The sequence below is a fragment of the Paramormyrops kingsleyae genome, chromosome 7, assembly GCF_048594095.1.
Source record: "Paramormyrops kingsleyae isolate MSU_618 chromosome 7, PKINGS_0.4, whole genome shotgun sequence".
In the NCBI taxonomy this organism is placed as follows: domain Eukaryota; kingdom Metazoa; phylum Chordata; class Actinopteri; order Osteoglossiformes; family Mormyridae; genus Paramormyrops; species Paramormyrops kingsleyae.
In genome coordinates this window covers 21403413-21427106 of record NC_132803.1, presented here as the reverse complement: position 1 = coordinate 21427106, position 23694 = coordinate 21403413, and the positions used below count along the sequence as shown (strand labels likewise).

Here is a 23694-nt window from a genome sequence, read left to right as displayed (position 1 = left end):
CACACACATGGTTTGTAGTTATACCTTTGTGGGGACTGTCCATTCATTTCTATGGGGAAAACTTTAATCCCATCATGACGACCTTAACCCCTACCCAGCCCTAACCTTAACCATTAGTAACCAAACAAAATACAAGACTTCTGGCATTTTTACTGTTTTGATTGCATTTGCAGATCTTTGTGAGGACCTGGAAAATGGCCCCCACAACATCAAAATACCGTTGTGGGGGCCATTGAATATACATAATCCACACACACACACAATAAATAATTTTTAAAGGTGCACAAGCTTGTAATTGAATGGTTATACCCGTGTGCAGTTTCCATATAACAGTATAGATTCACTCAGAACCGCTGCCCCCTGTTACTTTTACAGATTAATTTTATATAGACCGATTAAGATTCAGCCCTTTTTGTTCAAGTAAAGTTTTCAGTGAGAAAACAGTATCAGACACATTTATGGTGCATATATTTATGTTTATTGTTTCTTAAATTCTGTGCAATAAACCAATAAAAATAACTACATAAAAGTAACACATATTAAATAAACAAAAAATCTATATTTTTCTCAGCCATGCTACCCGGATGCTCTATTGTATTTCTAATAATTACAGACATTTAACAACACTACTTTTCAACAATAATACCAAGCAAAAATATTTTTAAAATGTATAGATATGTGTAATTCTGGACGACTCACATCTGTTCCAATAAATCCGTGTGAAAACTAAACTGCCTGGAAAACTACAGAATACTGTTCTGGAGCCCATGAATACAGAATATTGTGAGTCCATGAAACCCATAATTTAATTACATGTGGTAACAGTTTTTTGTCAACATGGGCCATGGACCTTCTTCCATCTTTTCAAATTCACTTCATTATTTTTTTAATTATCGAAAGAAAAATTTGTGTCACCCAGTTGGGATATGATGCACAGTAATTAAAACAGCTCACATATAATGTAAAGTGTGAACTATTTACATTGCTGGGCTACTTTTCTTTTCTCCCCATCAAGTCTAAAACCAGTTAGTTACAAAACTAATAGTACTTTGATAGGAAAGTCTCAATATTTCCATGTAATTACCAAACTAGAACAATACAAACCTTCCACCCTGACAGATAAAGATCAATGTCTAATCAAGACTGAGCAGTAAATAACAAAAATCACACACATAACAGTCTGTGAAAAAATATGCATGGATATTTGCACATTATTGCAAATACTTTCATTACTCTTTTCATACTATTGTGCCTTCTAAATCATTATGGTATTTACATATTTTAGAACTGAAATAGCTTTGTTGTATTAAGTAGCCATATCTTGGAACTAAAGGAACATAAAGTATTTTGTGTTTTATTCCATCAGGCTGTTTAACTAAAAACCATCCATCTCCAAACTGTGCATGGTTGAGGGGGTCATTTATAAATGGAGCCAACAGGGCTGTTCGCCCCCCCCACCCCGAGTCTGGGGCCAAGTTTGCTGATTCTAGGGATGTATTCCATGTACCTGAACATAACGAGTATAATTCCAATCATTTGGCAGTTATACTCTCAGTAACACATTAACTATGACGGACAATAAAATTAAAGGTATTAGATGCTACTTAGACTGATATGCTGGATATTAAAACAAACATTAAGACCACCTGGTTCTAACAGTACATTTTCATATTCTTTAATTATTCAAAAGGTATTTAATGCAATGTATATACAAATGCAGTGTATATGTGTGATGAATATATGTATACTGTGTTATTGGTCAGTCATTATGTCCACTGAGATTAAATGCCATTAACAGAGAATGTATACAATACTGCTGCAGACAGACTAGTAGACAAATCTTCATTGTAATCTGGATCTTATCCAATGCATAAATTAATGAATAATTGATCCTACTTATGGACAAATAATCAATTTTGAGAGGAACTCTGAATGGCCCTTCACTTTACTTTAAAATGAACATTGGAGATGTCATCACACAAGTGCAATTTTGCCGCAAATCTTTCTGAAATAAGGCAATGTTAATGAAGGATGACATAAACTTGCCAATGTAAACGTAAAACATAAAGTTACTGTCCCTGAATCTTGTTACTTTTGACAAAATTATTCTCCTATCTACTGGATGTCCAAGAAAAATTTTATTTAATATGATGCGCCAAGTCTATTGATCTTGGGAACAGTAATGCAAGGCTATTTTCATGTAGCAGAAGCACTATACTTAAATCCATAGTTTAATTTTCTATGAATTATTGAGAGCTGGCCCAACATGCCTGCTCTGATTTGTAATGGCATTAGATCATGCAGGTCCAGTAAGGTCCTGAATAAGTTAATTGCATCATTAATATTTATTAAGTGTTTAAATTTCTGAACTGCTTTGGCGCAGCATGTGTACGTATTAAATAAAATTTTAAAGAAATTTAAATAATTTAAATTGGGGTTTATCTTATGTGTGTAAGGGAATTTAAGCTAGGGTCAGCCTTTAATAACGTGTCACATATACTTCCCTAGAATAAATTTGTTTGCCAGTTAACATGCATTCCAGAAAATAGTTATGGGATAATTAATAAAGGATATTGTTAAATTACAAAATCCACTACCCAGTGAAGAATGTTAGTCTACACATACCCAAAAACAATACGATTGCTTGTAGTGAAACGATTAGATGACTATAGAGTTGAATATCAGCGTGTATAATGTATGCATTAAAAAAGGCCTATTTCCAGCAGATAGATTGAATTCAATATAACTTGAAAAGGTACATTCAGAACCTGAACTGAATTACTTCATTTCACATACAAGACATTTCCAAATACAAATGGAGATGCAGGCCACTTCTGTATGGAGATACGGAAAGGTAGATTACTATTCTACAGAAAAGTCTTGTGAAGTCTCCATTACTGAAGGCTGAATGGATGTGTGACCCAAACAGGTCCTTTCTGCATAATCTGACTGAACACAGATAGGATGCATCATTAATTCCCTGTGCAGATGGTTATGTCAGTATTATATTAAAAACTAAGAATGACCATGTTCATATATGTTAACCCCACTGGTCCTGAAACTAACCCTGTAGCTTAACCACATCATACAGTAGAAATATCAAGAACAATAGGGTTATGATCATATAAATTTCCCATGCAATAAGAAAAAATCCATAAATCCATAAATCCATATTACAGCCACAAAACAAGCATCTAACGCAGGCCATTTCCATCATAATTTTCTTTTTTTTCTTCGTTTTATTGTTAGAAATGATATGAATGGATTCGGTACTGATGTACAGATTCAGTAGTCCTATGAACCTTGGTTCTGCTCATACAGTTCACATGGTTCTCCGCTAATCTGTATACCGATTTCCAGTTCATTATCAAGGTTTTCTTTTGATGCCAGATACCAATTTCACCACAAGTTCCTCATGTGGTTGAATTTGTTTTCAAAACTGGTATATCTGACCTTTTAGCAACAGTCCCTTTAACACATCTTTGTTTTTTTTTTTTTGCAAACAGATATTTTCTGGGTTACTTCATTATGGCAGTCATCCACTATGAGCTTCAGGTGCCATCGTGTTTGACGTCTGCTCTTACAGCTCTTCGGAACGGATGACGTGGTACAGAGTGACGTTATATAGTACCTGATGGCCATTGTTCCATGCATACAGGGCCCTGTCCCTGGGGTTGTAGTCCAGCATTGAGATGTGGGAGTATTTGTTCTGTAAAGCTATGTCGATATACTCATAGGTGGAGGAGTTTGTATTGAAGGCATAGTAGACTTTGGTCCCCCCGGCATATCCATTGGTGACGTACAGTGTCCCACAGATCATGAAGGCCTCACCAGCGCTCCTTTTTGGGTGATCAGTGCTCCAGCTTTTAATAATCTGTAGCGTGTTGGGGTTCAGCTTGCTGATGACGATGTTCCCAGCATTCTGATTGGTGGCATACACGGCCCACAAGCCTCCCTCATCCACCATTAAGTCGATATCTGAGTGGCCGCCCCATGCATAGTGGTACATGTTATTGAAACCGGCATATTCCAGGGGGCGGGACTTGCTCATCATGGAGGTCTTGAAGTCGAACTTGATAATGATATGACTTTGGAACTTGTTGAAGTAGATGGAGCCATTGTAGACCACCTGGCCTGTACCAGACCAAGGGTGAGGGAGGCGGTGGGAGGTGAAATTATCGCCGGTCATAAAATCTTGAAAGGACCTGTATTCCCGCACAAAGCGGTTGTTGTGGTAGCCGTCCATGTACCACACCTAGTGAAGAAAAACAAGGAATGACAGCTTAACAAGTCACTCAGAAACGTTTCAGAAGCTTTGTACTAAAAAACTAAATGACTTTGCAGAAGAACTCAGTCTTTGTGTGATGACCTTCTCTTGTTTTTTGTCACGTAGCCCAGTGTCACTCTGCATATAAGCCTTGGACAGTCTGCTGCTCTCAGATAAGGATAATGGAATTCAAGGAGAAGTAATTATTACTTTTTATAAATCTTGAACCCTAATTAAGCTAAAACTTTTTTGAAAATAGATTTTCAAATGTTAAAGCAGGCTATCTATGACTAAGTCGCATGAACTGCAATGTTAGTGTGAAATCGGATCTTCTTACAACTTGAGACAGTTCTGAAAGAATAATCGTTTTTGCTGAATATTAAATGTCACACTACAGATTCCTGTCCGAATAAATCCCACGCTTTTTAAATGCACATTGCATGTACGTACTTATATACACAATGCACACCTAGCTCAGTGATCTAACCATCCTGCTATGTTGCTCCTGCTGAATGTAAAACAGTAGCGCATGAAGATGTGAAATATTTATAGACTCTTGTGCACAAAATATCTGCAATACATGACTGCAAAAAAACACAGGCTCAGTTTAAATATCTGTAACTAGTGACATTGCATGCGCACTTTCCGATACGTTTGCGGTCCACATTTACCCTGGTATCTCCCTCAGGCGCCAAGGGGTCAGTCATCCAGGAACCGAACCTCGATCCAGATGTTTTAATTGTGATAGGTTCGCTTATTCCTGTTAACTTCCCACAAGCTGCAAGGGTGAACACATAGTTACACATTCCCCACCCATACAAACTGCTTGAAACAAACAAACAAACAAAAAAGAAACATGCACAGTGTTGTCGATTGTATCATTTCAGTTAGCAAATTCAATAAACGTATATATGTATTAAATTGTATATGTAACTGTATATATGTATGAAAGTTTCACTTTGAGCATAATACAGTGTTTTGTGTAGGTACATTACAGTGCTCTATGGGTTCTGGTTGTGAGTGTCCTGGCCCTGAATTCTCCCCCCGTCCCCATCCGCCCCCGCACATCCGCTCTTCATCGCCCCTCACGCTATTAGCTGTGTCCCTATGCATGCTTTTAGCAGACTTTAATGTCTGTGTGTAGCTGCAGTCTCTTGTAGCACCACACATTTTCCCCACATTGCTGGTGACTGCCTGCTGAATTTATACTCGCATATAGTTCACCTCCAGCCAAAATGTAACACATAATAACAACGTGTAATTGCATGCATGCCCTGAAAATACAGCTCTTTCATGCAGAAAATGGCATGGATTTCTGTGTGCTTTCTGTTCTGCTAATGATGTGCGATTCCTCTCATTTATTCATCTCTGCTGTCCTGCTGTATTGCCCTTCTGTGAACCATTTACCGTGTTCGTCTCGCCAATACAGACAATCCCCAGTTCCGACATGAATTGCTCCCTAATCTCCATATGCCTGGAGCAGGGAATTCAATTTCATCCACAATGCTCTGCGGACTGTCACATGCTCAGCAAACAGAACCCCACAGACCATCCTTCAGGGATCAGTACAGTGCTTATAAAATGCGATTATATACTAGAGTCGAGAAGTGTAAATTAAATCAGCAATTCTCTGACTGTTTCCCCTTTACTGGGGTGTTTTCGTCCTATTTTTTGAGTGCCTCATTATAAAGAAAAGCAAATAAAGGTCTTAATTTCGTCAGTCCATCTTGCAATCATTTCCCCTGGACAAGCTATTAATTTTCTTTTCAAATTTTGAGTTCCTTAAAATACTTCAATGATGTTTAATTATACTAACTTTAAAAGAAGGCTCTAATACTGTATTATTGTACTGTACTGTACTTTGTTATCTAGCAGTTGTTTGGTTATTTGTTTACTTATTGATAGGTCCACAGTAAATGCCTGTTGTTATTATACATTAATTAGGCTCATTAGGTTATTCTACAACAAAAATGCCCTGTGAATTTTTGTTTTAAGGAGATATTTTTCTCTTTTTTTTGGCTGTCGTGGAGATACGTTGTATTCCTTTAAAAAAATATGTTATATATGGTAGGTTACTGTAATATGTTATAACTTATTTTAATGATAACATTTATGTCAATCCTTATCGATTTATAAAAATCTTTTGTATAGTCCTTGGCATTGCTTTTCATGTCTCTCATTGTTCTGTTATTCCGCCTCTTTGCACTGAAAGCATTGTAGTGTCTTATAGGGAAGGTAGCCCTTCTTTCAGTATATACTGAAAATACTCAGTGAAATTATTCCTGTAATTTAGGCATGTGGTGAAATAGCAGAGGAAATGGACACTTTCACTGCGAGACTCTGCTCTTTCGCTCTGGTAAGCAGGATCATGCTTAGATCCTTTCTGTGATCTCAGAGAAGACCAATTTCCTCTGGGTTGGACTCATATAGAACTGCAACAACATAAACAGCCCTGAAATTTATTTCCCAGAAAGCCAGCAGACTTAAGGGCTACAAAAAAAATCCATAAGCTCAGCTGAAATAAAAGAGCCAATCAGAACTGAGGGGATTGTTTGGAATGGGAACTGGAACCCAGATGCAGTGTGATTTCTCTACATCATGTCATGTGCAAATTATACTCACTGCTGATTCCTCCCACCCATTATACAGAAGTTACAAGAACGTCAGTCATGCTCAGGATACATGATCCATTTTTAAGCCACATAACAAGTCTTTCACCAGTGGATATTGATTGGTCAAAATGAACTGGATAAGGGTAATGCTTCATTAGTATAAAACATCGAAGGGGACTTTTATTACGTTCCATTATTGTCTTCTTTGCATCGTTAGTTTAATTTATGTCAGCTTTAAAAACGAGTTGGTGTTTTATGTACCTTAAAAATAATATTGCATCACTGCTAGGAATATTTTACATGTAAAAATACAATAGGACAGAACTAAAAATTCCATAAACAAAAAGCATAAGTAAAGAATGCCTTTCTGTGGGAATGAAATGAGAGATAAAGCATTTGACAAGCAATAATGTGTTTAGTGCAGCCAAGTAGAGCACTGTTTACAAAAATAATTTTCAAAAACACTGAAAATATCGAGTGCTTTTTGGGGTGAACATTGTGTAAAGAAAATGTGATGATCTATTATAAGCCTTTCAAAGGCCAGTACTCAAAGGGGGGGGGGGGGGGGGCAAGGCAGCCGCCACTTGGGGGTCTGTCTGTGTGGAGGTGGGGGCACTTTAGGCTGGACTCTGCGGCAGGACGAGGTTGGCAGGTTCTGCCTTCTCTGAGCCTACCTAATTTTTGCATGCATGCTCGGAGCCTGTCCTCGAGATTTGACACTCTGTTTTGTAGCTCCTTGTAGTCATAGGCTCCCATTTCTTCCTGAAGTTGGTTTAGAACTGACGTCAGATTCTGGACTTCCTCCTTAAACTGCAATACCAATTTTGCATCGGCTTTGTACTCCTCCAACACTGGTATCAATGGCCTAAGTTCCTCCATTTTCGCTTTTATTGCCTGAAAGGTTAAAATAAGCTTGGTTCAGTGTCATGCGTGAAAATTCCTGCCCAACACCTGCCTGACCCTGGCCTGACTGCCTCCCTACAGTGAATGAAGAATGAGACAAATTTACAAGTCGTACGAAATACAATTGGGAAAGCACTTTATTTTCATATTTAAAATGCAACATCTTAGGGTTTACATGCTTTAATATCACACACAAAGTGGTCTGTATTGTTGTTTTAGTACCATAGACAAAACAGAAGAACAAAACTTAAATGTGTAAAAATGCTATTTAATGAATGCTTTCACAGTCACATGCAGGACGAGTGCATTGGTGATCGGGTGTCCTTAGTGATAAAAGGTGCTAAATTCAAATAAATGGCATGATGCAAAAAAGTCAGGGGCCCCGTTCAGGGTAACATTGGACAGAACTGCCTCTTCCGTCTCTGCAGCATTGATAACATTTCGTAAAGTTAGCCCTGCAAGCAAGAAGATGAGATACTGTTCAGGAATCTAGCTTACTAGCCTGTCTAGTACACAGGTAGATTCACAACAAATGAACATATGCACAATCCCCGGATGCAGGAAGCTCACACATGTGAGGAACCGCGAACCGCGATCAGGGGAATGCTGACAGCATGCAAAGTACCACAGGAGTCTGCTGAGATGTGCAACATCCCCATTAACAAGAAGAACAGTAAGACTTTTACTGATCCTTATAACTACTATCCACACTGAATGCATGGCCAATTAATATTTTTGAAATACTATATGATTTATTGGGGTATTTTATGATACATCTTAGTTAGCTGTAGCATGATGAGTGTTACTGCAATGGGTTGCACATTTCTGCACAAAAAAGGATGATCTTGCACTTAACATTAGACAGTCAATCCAACCGATTATGAAACAGCTTCATAAATAACCAGTAAAGAATTTGCTTGTTTTTTATGCCTTCTTTTTAAAGGGAACCTCTAGATTCCTAGTTCCAATTGTTACTTTATGTTGCCACACACTATAGAATTTATCGTAACATTTGTATCCCACCAGCCATGACGTATCATGCTTCAGTAATTAGCATTCTAAGTCTGAGCTTGAAAAATGATCCCTGCAAATTGTGCACATTCTCATGGCCTTGACCTGATAAATCACTAGTCTAAGGCCAGAGTCAGCAGTATGAAGCAACATTTTGAACAAGTTTTAAAAATATTATCATTTGCCAAATTTTGCTCAGTTTTTCAAAATTTGGTAAGCAAGAATGTTATTCCTGGTGGGTCAGGATTGTTTGGCTATGTTTATTGCACTATCACCATTTGAGGTTTGGGATGGCGAGGCACACCTTGTATTGCTTGGCAATGTTCTGCCTGTGGCTCTCCTCCACCTGCTGGAATTTGGTCTCCAAGCCACGCAACTGGATCTCCATCTTCTCTACATACTGCAGATCCCTCTGTGTCCGCTTGTCCAGAACCTGGATGGATTGTGTCATGTTCTGCACCTGAAACAGACCAGATCAGAACATCATAAATACCACTGTCTACCACTGTCATAAGCACCAACTCCATGTATGCTCTCCAAGTATGTTTGGGATGTGTCTTGTTTTTAATGACATGCAATGACTATGAATAATGACAACACAATTCTGGCAAACGTCTGATAATTGGCTACAAAATGTCACACATCACATATAGAATACAGTGGTACCTCAGAACTCGAAAATAATCCGTTCAGAACTCCGGATCGAATCCTAAAAAGTTCGAGTTCTGATGGAATTTTCCCCATAAGAAATAATGGAAAACCAATTAATTGGTTCCAGGCCCCAAAAAATTACACCGAAATATGTTTTTTTAGTATTTAAACACAAAATGAACCGGAAAAAACAAGAAAAGCATATCCTGTACTAAACACAATTTACCAAAACAGTGATTTTTAAAGTAAGAAAATAAATGTATCCAAACAATGTGTAAAGTTAAAAAAATAAACAATGTATCATGGCCCGATTGTCCGCTCCTTCCGTGTGCCACGCCCCCTCGTTAACCCCGTGTGGAATCCCCGTGTGATCAGCTGTTTCTGGATGTTGTCATTAGTCCTCTGTATTTAGTCCGCGTTTCAGTCCGGTCATTGTATTGTCCGTCTGCGTTTTGCCTGCCTTACCTGTAATTAAACCCCATATTTCCCGATACCCTGACGTCTGCGCCTTTGTCTCCGTTCCGTCCCTGCTGGGCACGGCAATATTATTATAATTAAATGTATTAATGGTTTATTATTAATATTAAAATAATGAATAAGAAATCTTTATTTTTAAATGTATTTTATTATATGATAATAATTACTGTTACTATTATTATCTAAATGTATTTTTACTGTCTAAATATATGTATTCAGTTAGTGTAAACATGCACGGTGCTATCACAGCTAATGTGAGGCTGAGACTGAAGCGTTACCCTTTGTTTCCACTGAGAGACGTGCCGCGTGACTCATTTCCCCGCGTGTACAAGTTATCTTAGGTCGGCCTTCACGGTTTGACTTCTGAGATTCAGATCGAGTTCTAGGTAATTTTTTTCAAAATTTTTCAAAATTGGTTCGGTTGGTTCGACTTTTAAGAAATTCGAGTTCTAATGAGTTCGAGAACTGAGGTACCACTGTATAATATCATAGATAATATCAAATAACTAATAAAGAGAAATGGAACTTCATGATGGAGACATAGAGCACTTTAATGACTTTAAATAACAATGCTAACATCTTTAGATTAGGTGCCTCTTTTTTAGAAATGACGGAGCAGCTCAGAATAGTGGCATGTCATCCTCGGGGGAAGTGCTAGTGAGCATGTTAGCGAATGAGGTAGCAGCTCTGAGGGGGCAGGGTGGGGATGAATATGGCTGGGGGACTACAGGCTGCGGCACTAATGAGCTTTAGATCACGTCAGCGGGCTGGGAGGCGCAAGAGCAGCTGGGAGGTTCCGTTTGACGGGGCTCACTTTCTCCAGCAGCTGCCGCAGCTGTTTGGTCCTGGCGTCTCGCGAGCACATCGCCTGCTGTGGTGCCACCACGGTGCAGATACACCGGCCCTCGCTGTCCTGTGCTGAGCTGTACACCTGCCACGACTCCTCGGGGTTAGTCGGCAGTACCTGAGCACAGAGAGCGCGAAGGCACAGCGAGAAGAGTGGGTATAGACAGACAAATGAAAAGACACAAGCACAATCAAGTTATTGATTATTCCAGCAGTAAAAAGGCGGAAAAAAAGAGAAAAAAACACTGGCTACAGATTTCTTAAGCTATAGCTTCTGACTTGTGTTCTGAGACTATTCAATTTTTCGTTGAACATTTACATAGCAAATAAAATTAAGTGGTGCAAAAATGCTCATCCAAATCTGATTACAATCTTCCCCATTAGAATAATGGCACATGAGATCTTTTTGAAATTTTCAAATAAAATACAATGGAAATATGCAGACATACGACTTAAATATTCTAAATAAAATTTACTCAGATTAGCACCATTGAATGTTAGAATTAAGAGTCTGACGCAAAACTAATTACACTGCTACACCAGGCTGAATTTAAAAATCATGTCTCATTGATTTCAAACAGAAGACCAGTGATGCAACAATTTCAAGATCAATCACAGGAAAGAGGAATAGAGGCAAGTTATACAGTTTTTTTATACTTAATTAAAAGTATGCTCTGATATCTGTGGGCCTGTGTCCTGGGAATTCTAATTCAATATCTTCACACAGAAATCCCACCACCCAGGTGATACATTACTTATATTAATAAACCACCCACCTAACACAAATATGATTGCAAGAATGGGTTGTTTTTCTGTTTACATCGTAAATGATTTTTTAAATTCAGTTTAATTGATACATAATAAAAATAAACTTTAGAATGTGTTAGAATTCATTCTGTGAGACACTAAGTGTATTATTTTATGAGCACTACATTGCATTTATGCTGTACTAATAAAAAAGAATTACATTGGATTGTTCTTTTGATACCATAGATGATGCTTAGTATTTAAATGCTTATGTACAGCTGGGTGAGCACTACAGCAATGAGAATATAGATCTTCTCTAGCTGACAGATGTTTTGTCAACAAACAATAATTGAAAAAACACATATATTCAGCCACAGTAAAATCTCATTTTGAGGTAAATAATAATGACCAATAGCATTTATTTGTAAATTTGCAAAACAGCACTGTGTGAAGTCTGAACTGGGTGAATGTTTATGATAATTACGCCGATTATTTCAACATAATTATTACAGCCGCTCAGTATCTACTGGAAGAGTTACATATGCTTCTATGGTTCTTGTCAAAAGCACTAAGAAGGTGATCTCACACAGAGACACAGACACAGAGACACAGAATGTGATCCAGCAGTACTACTATAGCCCCAGTATTGGATCTTTTAGCCTTCCCTTCATTGGCTATTTGGGTATCTGGACTGCAGCTAGGGCTTCTGTTCTGGGTGCAAACCTACTGTAAACCCTGGGCAGTAATGCATAATTATTCCAAAACTTAATAACCATTTCAACTTGATAGTGACTGTCAGTGGAGGACAATTTTAAGAAACATTTTTATTACAGCAGAAGCTCAGAAAGTTCTTGATGAATGCAACAAATAATGACAAAAATACCAAAATAAAATCAATCATATAACAGTAGTACTACCATTACGAATCACAGCAGTAGTAATAGTAGTAGTAGTAATAATACTACTAATAATAATGACATATATACATGCATACCTGCCAATTAAGTTCTAATAAAAGATACCTAATCCGGTGTCAAACTTACTCCGATACTACGATCTGGGATCCCTCCTGGTGCCGCCATCAGCTTGGTGGTGTTTAGCCCCACCAAGGAGGGCAGCGTCTGGGACATCCAGTTTGTGATCATAGCCATGGTGCTAAGCACAACCCCAATCTTGAGCAAAGGCACGGACATGTCTGCGCTTGGCGTGTCGCGGACACCTTCATTCTACACTTGTCAGCGGAGAGCCTTCGGAGCGCCTCATCCTGCCGGCAAGAGCGTGCTGCGGCGCCTGCATCCCAACTTCCATCCTTCTCATCCTAGACATGTTGGCAAACGATCGAACGGAGATATATATATATATATATGTATATTCTGCTATTCGAATAGCAAATACAGCTTAACGCGGTTATTTAACAAAAAATTTATGAAGTCTGTGACTACTCCGCAGCATGTGCGCAGGAGTTGGATGTCTGAGATATTCGTTGAGCACTGACTCCGGTATGTGGCGTCCTCTGCTAATTCTTGTCCTGTAAGCCTTTTCTTTTTTCGTTAACCCCCTTTAATCCTCCTCTGCTTGTCACGCTAAATGAGAATGTGCCAGAGTCTAAATGCCGTCTGCTCGGAATGGAGGAGGTACCCTGGTCCCATGCAGCGCAGCCCATTGTGATGTCAGGTTGGTGGTGCGTATGAAACGCCCATCCCGCGCCCTTAACGATCAATTGTCGGATATCTTCAGTTGTGTTTTTTTGCTTCATCCCTCGATTTTAACTGTGAAAAAACACTTAAGAAGTCACAGTTCACTGGCTAGCAATCTTTTCCAGCCCACCAAAACCCCAGCAATAACGATAAAAGACTTATAATGCAAAATACAGGTTCATTGTTTAACATGAACTGCATTGTTAAAAAATAGCCCCTTTAACCTTATGAAGCTGAAAAGGAAATTCATTGTGGTCCTATATTATAACAATGTTAATACAAGGAGTTTTGTCCGAAGGCTGAGATTCTAGTAATTAGCAATCACGTAATCCACCCGAAACGCGCTGTCCAGCTTTTCCCCATTGTCTGCGTTTTTAAAACTCGATCGCCATCTTCCAGACAACCGCGGTATTACACCAAATATGCAAGTACTCGAGTCTCCAATCAGTCCACATCTGATGTATTGAAATCCCAAGAACTTTTCAGAGCACACGTTGAAGCTGTTTTAATAAATAAAGAATTTTCCATTAGCTCTCTTCACAAAAGGCCATACAGGTGAGGATCAAACAAGAAGGTGAGTGTCCATGAAGCTGCTGGGGTTAACGGCCTCACACAGGGTCCCAACGATGACATCACTCTGTCAGTACGTAACATTATTAACATGTTTGAAAGGATCTCTAGGACCAAGCGCATAGCAAATGTTTTATTCATAACGACTAAGGTAGTCTTTCACAACTTTACACTGCACTGAAGCAATTCAGTATAATTTAAGGTTCAGTATAGCCTTCAAACACAGTTTTAAGTCCAATTTATTTATGATTCTGTAACCAGCAATCATTGCACCCAGCCCCGTTCACTATTTTCTGTGATGTAGGTAGTTTTATAAGTAATACACAAAAGTCAATCAAGTTAGGGTTTAATGGATGTTTCTACGTGGGTGAGGGATCAGTGGACCAAAACAGCAACAGAATTAAAGAACAACATAGCAATGTTTCAGTCTGCTTCATCATCTCAGATATGGTGCCATCTGTAATAGGTGTGTACAACATAACAATGTGCTTTTGTAACAATGTTTTAATTAAGAGATACAACAGGCGGGAGAAGGTTCACTGTGGAACGGGGAACAGTGATGTCTGCAACTGTGTGATACACAAACAAAGCACATACAGCAATTGCAACATGGAACATTTTGACCCGAAAGCAGTAACTGAGACAGACAAGGCAGCAGCTTAGTTACTCTCCATCTCATGATTGCCATCAGACTTAAGAAGAATAACTTCCATTCACAACCATGAACCCATCTGCTTCTCAACTCTAGCATGTGCCGTCTTGTTTAACGTGAGACCTGTTGGTGGGATGTCATCAGTGCTTAGACAGAAATACGATTGCCTTTTAATGTATAATTCCTGAGAAACCAACAGACTGTGCAGCATAAAATAATAATATAACGCGTAACAAAAAATAATGAAATAATATATTAGATACTGTATATTCTGCAGATATAAAAAATACCATTTAATGTCAGCCCTTGACAAACTCCGCAAACTACTGTTATAAGGAATCCACAGCTTACATCAATGTTCCCCTCCAACTGATCTTAGAATACAGAATATGATTTACTTTTCAAGCAACATGACAAAGGAATTTAGCTGACATCTAATAGTCTTTTTTTTCTGATCTCTTTTAAGTGGACAAGGTATTAATATGTCTCCACACTCCAAAAAGACCCGGGCAATTATTCCTGCCTACATCAACAAAGCCTCTCCACTCAGACTTATTATAAATGAAGTGGATGATTGGCAGCATGTTATACATCCAGAAGATGCAGGACTGGGTTGTGCTCCTTGCATCCAGACTTCAGGAGCTTCTAAATTAAAAGACTAAAAACACTATTATCTTTATATATTTTACACCTACAAAACACTCCTTAAGACCATTATGCCTTTTAGGGTTTGTGTCCTGTAAAAAATATACCGATTAACACCAATTAATGAGATATCAATACGCAAAATGTCGAAAACATCTGGCCTGCTAATTTCAATAGAGAAATGTTTCATATATATATACAGTATGCGCAAAATGTAGGTTATATAATTCTTAAAGATACAATAGTTAATGGTTTCTCATTTGTCTCAGAAATACATTTGATGTGTAGCAATAGCTATATATAAAACATATAGGCCTTTTTTCAATTAAGGAACACAATATGTGTAGGTGAGTCAATATCACTATGAGGTGCCTTTGGTGTCCTTATCACACTCACTCAGTTATCATGAAAAAGTGGCAGAATAATGAAAGTCTGAGGTTTTATTATAAGTGGCCAAACACTTGCACACATATCAGTACAATGAAAAGTCTCTTAAAATGTGTTTCCTTCATTTTATACACTTGTATTTCATTGGATGCACGTGATTTTGGCATGTCCCACACACCGCTCTGCTAACTACAGAGTGTGTAATAAGTGGTTAAATGAAACTAAATTAATTTTTTTAAAACATGGTTTTATTGTCCACAATAAGTTATTTGATAAAACAAGTAATTCCGATCATGTATATTCTATTTTCATAATCATATTGAACATTTTGCATGTGTCCCTGAAATTGCTGTCCACCTTGTCATTATGGGGTAACTGCCCCTTTAAGAAACCCTCTGACGTTCTCAGTGACATCACTACGAGCATTTTGTCTTTTTTCAATGGAGGCTGAAGCAGTGGCTAGTTGCAGAGTAAGTATTTACACTTATCTTTTGTAATTTTCATCATATTATGTGTATAGTTGGATGTTGTCAAGCTTAACATGTCCACCCTGTCATAGTGAAATATCAATTGTTAAAAAAATCATTGAGAAATTTGAAATATATTTATAAAACAGTACACAGTTAGCTTGCTGACTGTAACATGTTGCTAAGTAAAGGTCCACCATGTGCTCATTAAATGCTAATATTAGCCAAAAATGTCCACCCTGCCATTGTCCACCCTGTCAGCAAGCCTTCCATGACAGGGTGGACATACGCATGGTTTAGGCCACATGCTGAAAATGTAACACATATTACAACAGCTATTACACACGTTTTATGACAGTACATGCTATAAATAGTAAGAATGGACAATATGGACAATTTTTGCCGTATCAATATAAGCAAGCCTAGGAGGTATCGGGAACGTCGTGATACTGACCCAGACAGAAGAAGAAAGTATCTTGAGAAAGAAAGGGCCAAATGGAAAAAAGACAGAGAGACTGGAAAGAAGAAGGGTGTCAATGAGCTCAGTGAGAGAGAAAAGAGGGCAAAAAGAAAGAAATGGAGACAGGCAAAAAGTCGAGCCAGAGCCAAAAACAGGGCCATTGCTTTGCTACAGTCAGAAACACCACCCAACTCCCCTGCTGAAACTGAAAATCAGCGTAGGCCAGGGCCCTCCAGGTTAGATCATTGGAAGTTAAGCTGATGAGACTTTTTAGAAAGTTTAAATTTATTTGAAAGACAATTATCAACTGTTTATGTCCCTATAATATTTAACTTGCTAAAATCCCCAAGCGAACTCGATGGGCCGAATGGCCTCCTCTCGTTTGTATAGTTCTTATGTTCTTATGTTCTAAATCCTTACAAATAGTTTGTGTTTCAGGCAACAGCGTCAAGGGGAAAGCATTCGAAGGAGTTCGAAGAGAAAACTGAAAAAACAGATTGAAATATTAGAGGCACAGCTTTTTACATAATTTTCTTGCATTGCTCCTTGCATTTATGAGGCCATTCAATGACATTTCACAACGTGTCCACCCTGTCATGCCCAGGGTCCACCCTGTCATGTCACTGTCCACCCTGTTATTTTCATGTTTTATGAAAATAAACACATTATTTTCACAAGTTAGCAAAATATTTTGTGTTATTCCTTTATAAACAAATGAGGGCCAAATAGTATTGCTTGAAAGATTGACCAGATATCTTTTTTGTTAGATTTTATTTAAAAAAGAAAGTGTAAATCTCGCAGATTTTATAGAGAAACAAATAGTTTGCCATAATTTCATTATTATCCAAATAGTTTTCCCACTAACTAAAATATATTGTTGAGAAAGGGACTACATAGCTTTCTGAAAATGTACATTTTATAATCACTATGTAATTTAAATGTATTTTCTCTGCTTTGAAATTGTCCATGACAGGGTGGACGTATTTTCATGTTTGCATGTAAATTGTCTGCTTGCAGTTAATTTATAAAAAGTGTGGGAGCTTGACCAACATGCATTTCTAACAGTATAACATGTACTTAATGTAATTAATATGAAGTTCAATGGAAAATCTCAGCTTTTTTTTGATGAAATGGGGAAGTCTCAAAGGCACCTTATGGTGATATTGACTCAGGTATGTATACAGTACGATCTCCAAGAATGTAGCATACAAGCACTCTACTCGCAGTCCAGTAGAAGGAGCTAGAGTGATCACACTGGGTTTCGTCCTTGCTTTTCTGTGACTGCTCATCTCACAAGGTGTGAGAGAGCCTATTCCAGGTAACACAGTCGAGAGCCTACCCCAGCTATCCCAATCAAGAGCCCACCCCAGGTAACACAGTCGAGAGCCTACCCCAGGTAACACAGTCAAGAGTCAACCTCAGGGAATACAGTCCAGAGCCTACCAGAGGTAACACAGTCCAGAGCCTGCCCCAGTTAACAGAGTCGAGAGCCTACCCCAGGTAACACAGTCAAGAGTCAACCTCAGGGAATACAGTCGAGAGCCTGCCCCAGGTAACACAGTCGAGAGCCTGCCCCAGGTAACACAGTCGAGAGCCTGCCCCAGTTAACACAGTCGAGAGCCTACCCCAGGTAACACAGTCAAGAGTCAACCTCAGGGAATACAGTCCAGAGCCTACCCCAGGTAACACAGTTGAGAGCCTGCCACAGACATCCCAGTCGAGAGCTTACCCCAGGTAACACAGTCTAGAGCTCACCCCAGGTAACACAGACGAGAGCCCACCCCAGGTAACACAGTCTAGAGCTCATCCCAGGTAACACAGTCGAGAGCCCACCCCAGGTAACACAGACGAGAGCCTACCCCAGGTAACACAGTTGAGAGCCTGCCACAGACATCCCAGTCGAGAGCCCACCCCAGGTAACACAGTCAAAAGCCCACCCCAGGTAACATAGTCATGGGCCCACCTCAGGTAACATAGTCGAAAGCCCACCCCAGGTAACACAGTCGAAAGCCCACCCCAGGTAACATAGTCATGGGCCCACCCCAGGCAACACTATGCTGTAGGACAGCAGGAAGGAGCTTGCAAGGGGTCAGATAAACTAATTAATATATATAGCAAGTTTTTGGACAGCAAGAAGAAACAGGAGGGAAACCGATGCAAAGAACATGCAGATTCCACACTGGCTGTTGCTGCGTTTATGCTATATTGTGTTACGTAAAAACATAAATTACTTTTCTCTCAAGAAGTCCCCATTCAGACTCTAATAATGTTACTGCTGGTCTACGAGGTAAAGCTGTTGAAAACTCTTCTGTATTCATTTTATTCCTACTCTGATAGGTGAAGGACGCGTACAGAATTGGAATATATATAGTGTCTTAATGATGTTGTATCACAACACCCACATATAAAGCACCTTGGGACAACTCTGTTGTGAAAGGCGCTATATAAAAAATAAATTGAACTGAATATACAGCCATAGCATAAATGTAGTCTTGGCCTCCCTTGCTAACACCATCAATCTTTTGTATAGTGTAACATACGATCGATACAGTGCAGGCATTTACTGACGCTGCTGCTCCCATCTTGACTTTATTGCTACAATATCGGTGTGGAATCTGGCACCGATACAAGTATCTGTCAGTTTCTGTCAGATAAAATTATATAGCAGTGTTCAATCAGCACAGAGCTGCACATCATTTATTGCATATGAATCTATTATATGCATCCCATGTTTGAAGATTTCTTAATTACTAAGCTGGCTGGCAAATGGGGGGATGCCGGGCAAAAGCTGTCATGAAGCTCCGTGGCATGTACAGGAGAGCTCTGCTGACTCAGCGTCACATGGCATCTTACTGCCTGCCTCCTTATCCAGGTTCGGCAACCCATAAGGCGACAGTAAAGCAAGGCAACTACAAAATGGTCACTAATTACTCTAGATCTCAGAAGAATATGAACTACGATACTGCTTTTGTAGAATGAGAGCTGAATAAATATAGGTCCGTAGCTTTTTAGGAATATTTGACCACAAAGGCACCAATTTGTTTTTTCGGAAAACTGGAGGGAAATATTGTGAAATTGTGAAAAAAGAAACATTGCCAGGTTACGGAAATACAAGACAAATAATTTTTTTAAATCCCTCAAGCCACAATTACATTTTTTACCCCTCAGTCAAGCACCAAACAGAACTGTTGCCTTGACTATTGATCATGAGTCAAAAGAGTGAAAGACTTAGAGAGATATTTAAAAATCTGCCTTTCTGGGGGAATATCTGTGAAGCCAAGAGACTATGCGCTTTTTTGGAGAAAGCGCGCCTTTGGCTCACAGCTTTATTAATAAGATGAATAGTTAATTCTGCACAATTTCTTAATCAGAGCTGCTCATTTAGCTGCAGCTGTATAGCTCTCAGTAAGCACTGTTCTGGGATCGTTCTACATTCAGCCTCCAAAGTAAACTCCAGAACACAGCCCTGTGTCATCTTGAAATAAAATGAAACCTGATACATATTCCCTGAAATAAATAAATAAAAACTGAAAGCAAAAAGGAATAAAAATGTATGACTTCAAACAAGTCCCTGGAAACCTTTCAGCAATATTCATTATACCCTGATGGCTCCACCGGCCTTTTAATTGTAATTCTCCTTTGCAATGCAGGACGTTGAAAACCTGTACTGTTAGCACAGAATTTATGCATAATAAAAGGTTTGCCTGGAGGACTTTTCATGCTTCTTAAAAAAGGGATCAAGCAGCTGGACTGTGCTCCATGTGCATCTTGACCATTAGCTCCACACCTATCCACGTGTGTCCAGCCACATCAGTATGTAAGCCAGTCCACGGCTTCCTTTCATGTCTCCCAATATCGACGCCTCAATAAGAAGAGCTTTTTGGAACATCTCCTTCTCTATACTCAATTAGGAAACACTTATGTTGCTGCATTAATAAAGACATATAATGATTCAGCAATTTGTGGCAATGCTTAGTTTGAGCCAGAGACTAAACATTAGATTTTCCTCGTACTTTTATTAAAGCAAAGGTCTGCAATGTCCTCCTAACCTGTCACTGGCACAGACATTCTAGGATGAAACAATTAAAGAATTTCAATTTGAATGAAAAAGCCAGCAATCACATCTTATAATATTGTACTTATTTTCATCAATATACTAATAATAATCTAATGTTCTGATATTTTCATATTTCAAAAACAGTAAAAGTAATCAAATAACAATAAAATACAAAATAAAACAACTGTAGTTACATCTAAAACCATCAGCTTACACAGTCCATTCATTTATAAAAATAAACCACTGGATAAAATCAGGAACTTTTGTGTCTTTAGTTTAATCAGGTACCTAATAAATGGTTGATGTTTGTGGGAAACAAATAAGTAATAAATAGGCAGACAAACTTCATCTTGTTAATTAAATTTGATTTTATGTTAAATGTGCATGGATCCTCTTGATGAAACATATCAAACTGCAGAGGACCTTGGATTGATTCAGACACACTGCATGCGACACACACACGCACACACACGCACACACATACACACACAGACACACACACGGCGTTGAAAGTCTATGACATACTCCGCAGCTGAGTTGAAAACATACGAGTCACTTTATAAAAAAAGCAGATACTGACTTTTTAACATGGCAACTGTTCAAGAACCTGTGTGAGAGGCGAGTAAAGAAGTAAATGAATAACAAAGCGCAGCCCTGCCCACACACTCTAAACCTCGAGTCCACGATATTTCACAGTGTGCTTTAAAGGCTCGATGCTGAATTGTATGCTGTACTCTCAGCACAATTGTCATCCAAGGCTGCAATCCACAAACAGTGAAGAATATGTAAGGTCTGTGGCAGAATGTAAAACACTTAAGTTAAAAATATCGTTGGACACAACTCACCAATTTCTGCCAATTCCATTTTTAAATGTACTGTTTACAATGAGGATACAGTATTTGAGACACTTTATGCATATGAAATCTGTATAGAAATAAAAATGATCTGTTGTCTTATTTGATGACTGTGGCAATTAGAAGGGCTATTTAAATGTAAAGGTAGATCTTATATTGACCTATAGCTTCATATGGATTATTATTATTTAAAGTCAAAATATCATTTTTGTTCTACAAAAGATGAAAATATAGTTCTTTTTGGAAGAAGAGTGCAGTATATGACATGGACAAAGCAGATGGGAAGAGATACAACAACCAATAAATACAACATGCAAAATAAAAATTTAATTTCATATTGAACATTCTTAAGGATTAAATAAAACATACAGTAAATACAACACACACACACACACAATAGATACAACAATAGGTACCAATAATTAAAACTAAAATAAATACAAAACAGTACAAACATCTGCAATGGGAGGAATACTAGATTTAGTAATGTACTGAGCAGACTTCACCATCTGTTACAGGGCCTCCCTGCCTGAGACAAAGATGCTCCTGTTTCAGACAGTCTAATAATAATAATAATAATAATAATAATAATAATAATAATAATAATATAATACTTATTATTATTTTGTATTATTATTATTATTATTATTATTATTATTATTATTTGCCTGTATAAGCTTGAGAATGTCAGAAATCCTTTGTACAATCTCAATGTAAAATTTCTCCATCTGCTTATTGCACATATTTCAACCTCAACCTCTATTATTTTTATAACCAACATAAAAGGCCAACAGTAATAGTTGCTCCTTCATTAAAGATGGATTAAATCAGATATGGACCATTATCTTCCCTAATGCAATACTTAACACGTCAAGTACAAACATGTGACTCACAGCTACAACGTATCTATTTTGAAATAGATTGCCCGGTATGAAGAGCTATTGTTGTCGTGTTTCAGTACACTTTATTAAGTTATTTTGACACACAAGTTAGCCACGTGAAATCATGCACGGGGCTTTTTGTTTATTAATTATGCAGTATCCATTTAGAAAATGTGTATCTGTCTCGTGCGACAAAGCACATTTAAAGCCATTAACAGGATCGCCGATTTTAGTGTCTGGAAATCGCAGTCCAAAATGGGCTACCTATTTATGCTGGTACGGCATAAATAATTACTTTGGTGTGAAAAGTGTTCAGTGCTTAAACTGGAATTAGTCCATGTAAAATCAGAGAATAATTGTTACTTCTCTCCCGGTGACTTCACGCAAAACCAAAAGAAGGCAGGTGCATCTCAGTCTGCAGTTCAAACACAATGGGAGAACTGCACTTTAATGTTAGACTAAGGTAAGCGCCAATCGGTATCGTATCAAGTTACAATACAAGAGCAAGCACATAGAGACAGTATTCTGATATTTAGGCGTTACAATTCAAGTTGTAATTGCTTTACATGGTTTCGCATCACAGAAACATCATACAGTACATTAAGTGCTGTCCCACTTACTTAGCGCTGTGGATTAAACAATTAACGGGACGTCTATAATATAAAGAGTAATTGTAAAAATACAACTCCCCAATGTTCTGCACCTCGACGACATGTTATATTGAGTTTTTTCTTAATTTCTTAGCGGACTAAGCGCATTAGTGGATACCATTTGTATCAGTCAGTGGCACATGTCATTATCTGCACACGCTGGGTACAAGTCATGCCTTACTAATACAAAATGCCACGCATGGACAAGTAAAAAAGGAATGTACTTCTCACGGTAACCTTAGTTGTCTTGTGCAAGTTTATCATTTTAGGGATATGAAATATAATATGCAATTTAAAGGAGAAGATGGCGATGTAAAACCTACTTGGGTGAGTTCTGTGCCCATCAAGACGAGAAGGGTGAGACTCAGAAGCTTGTTTGCAGGCTTCATTTCTCGCTTCCAAGGTATGGAGCAGCGCCTTCACATGCAGAAGATCCCTCTTGCCGCTCTGTACTGTTGTCTTCACAGATCCCTCGTCTTCTTGATATTTCTCTGTTACCTTTTAGCACCAAAATAAAGCAAAGCGATACATCTGCCTTACCAAGCCGTCGCTTTGCATATTTATTGCACCCCAGTTTCTCGACGTCTATGCCCCGCTTCTTGTCCTTTTCCTAACTGTTCATCCGCTAAATAAATCAGTTCACATATATTTTATCTTTGCTTTGTTTCCACGAAAAAACTTTGTCTCCCGATAAGCAGCGCACAGTCGAAGCGTTACGAATTTAGGACGGCTGGAGCTAGTCAGGGTGCTGAAAACGGAAATGACATCGGTCAGCGTGGGAAATTCAAGTTAAGCAAAAGCGAAAGAGAGATATGAAGGGAAGAGAGCGAGGGAGAAAGCGCCCGGGATGAGGTTTATGT

At 38.4% G+C, this 23694-nt stretch overlaps 1 protein-coding gene across 2 annotated transcripts; it reads right to left on the bottom strand.

Moving 5' to 3' along the window:
* Positions 1-455: 455 nt before the first annotated feature.
* Positions 456-23626, bottom strand: olfm1b (olfactomedin 1b). 2 transcript variants are annotated; one of them, XM_023817982.2, is made up of 6 exons: positions 23158-23626; positions 10736-10885; positions 9098-9253; positions 7554-7773; positions 4939-5045; positions 456-4255 (listed from the first exon to the last, which is right to left on the bottom strand). In XM_023817982.2, the coding sequence occupies exons 1-6, from the start codon at positions 23221-23223 to the stop codon at positions 3581-3583; spliced, it is 1374 nt and encodes a 457-aa protein (XP_023673750.1). In that variant the 5' UTR covers positions 23224-23626; the 3' UTR covers positions 456-3580. The 2 variants fall into 2 exon arrangements, with proteins under 2 accessions (XP_023673750.1, XP_023673749.1); XM_023817981.2 differs by lacking the exon at positions 23158-23626 and adding an exon at positions 12558-13986.
* Between the last annotated feature and the right edge of the window lie 68 nt (positions 23627-23694).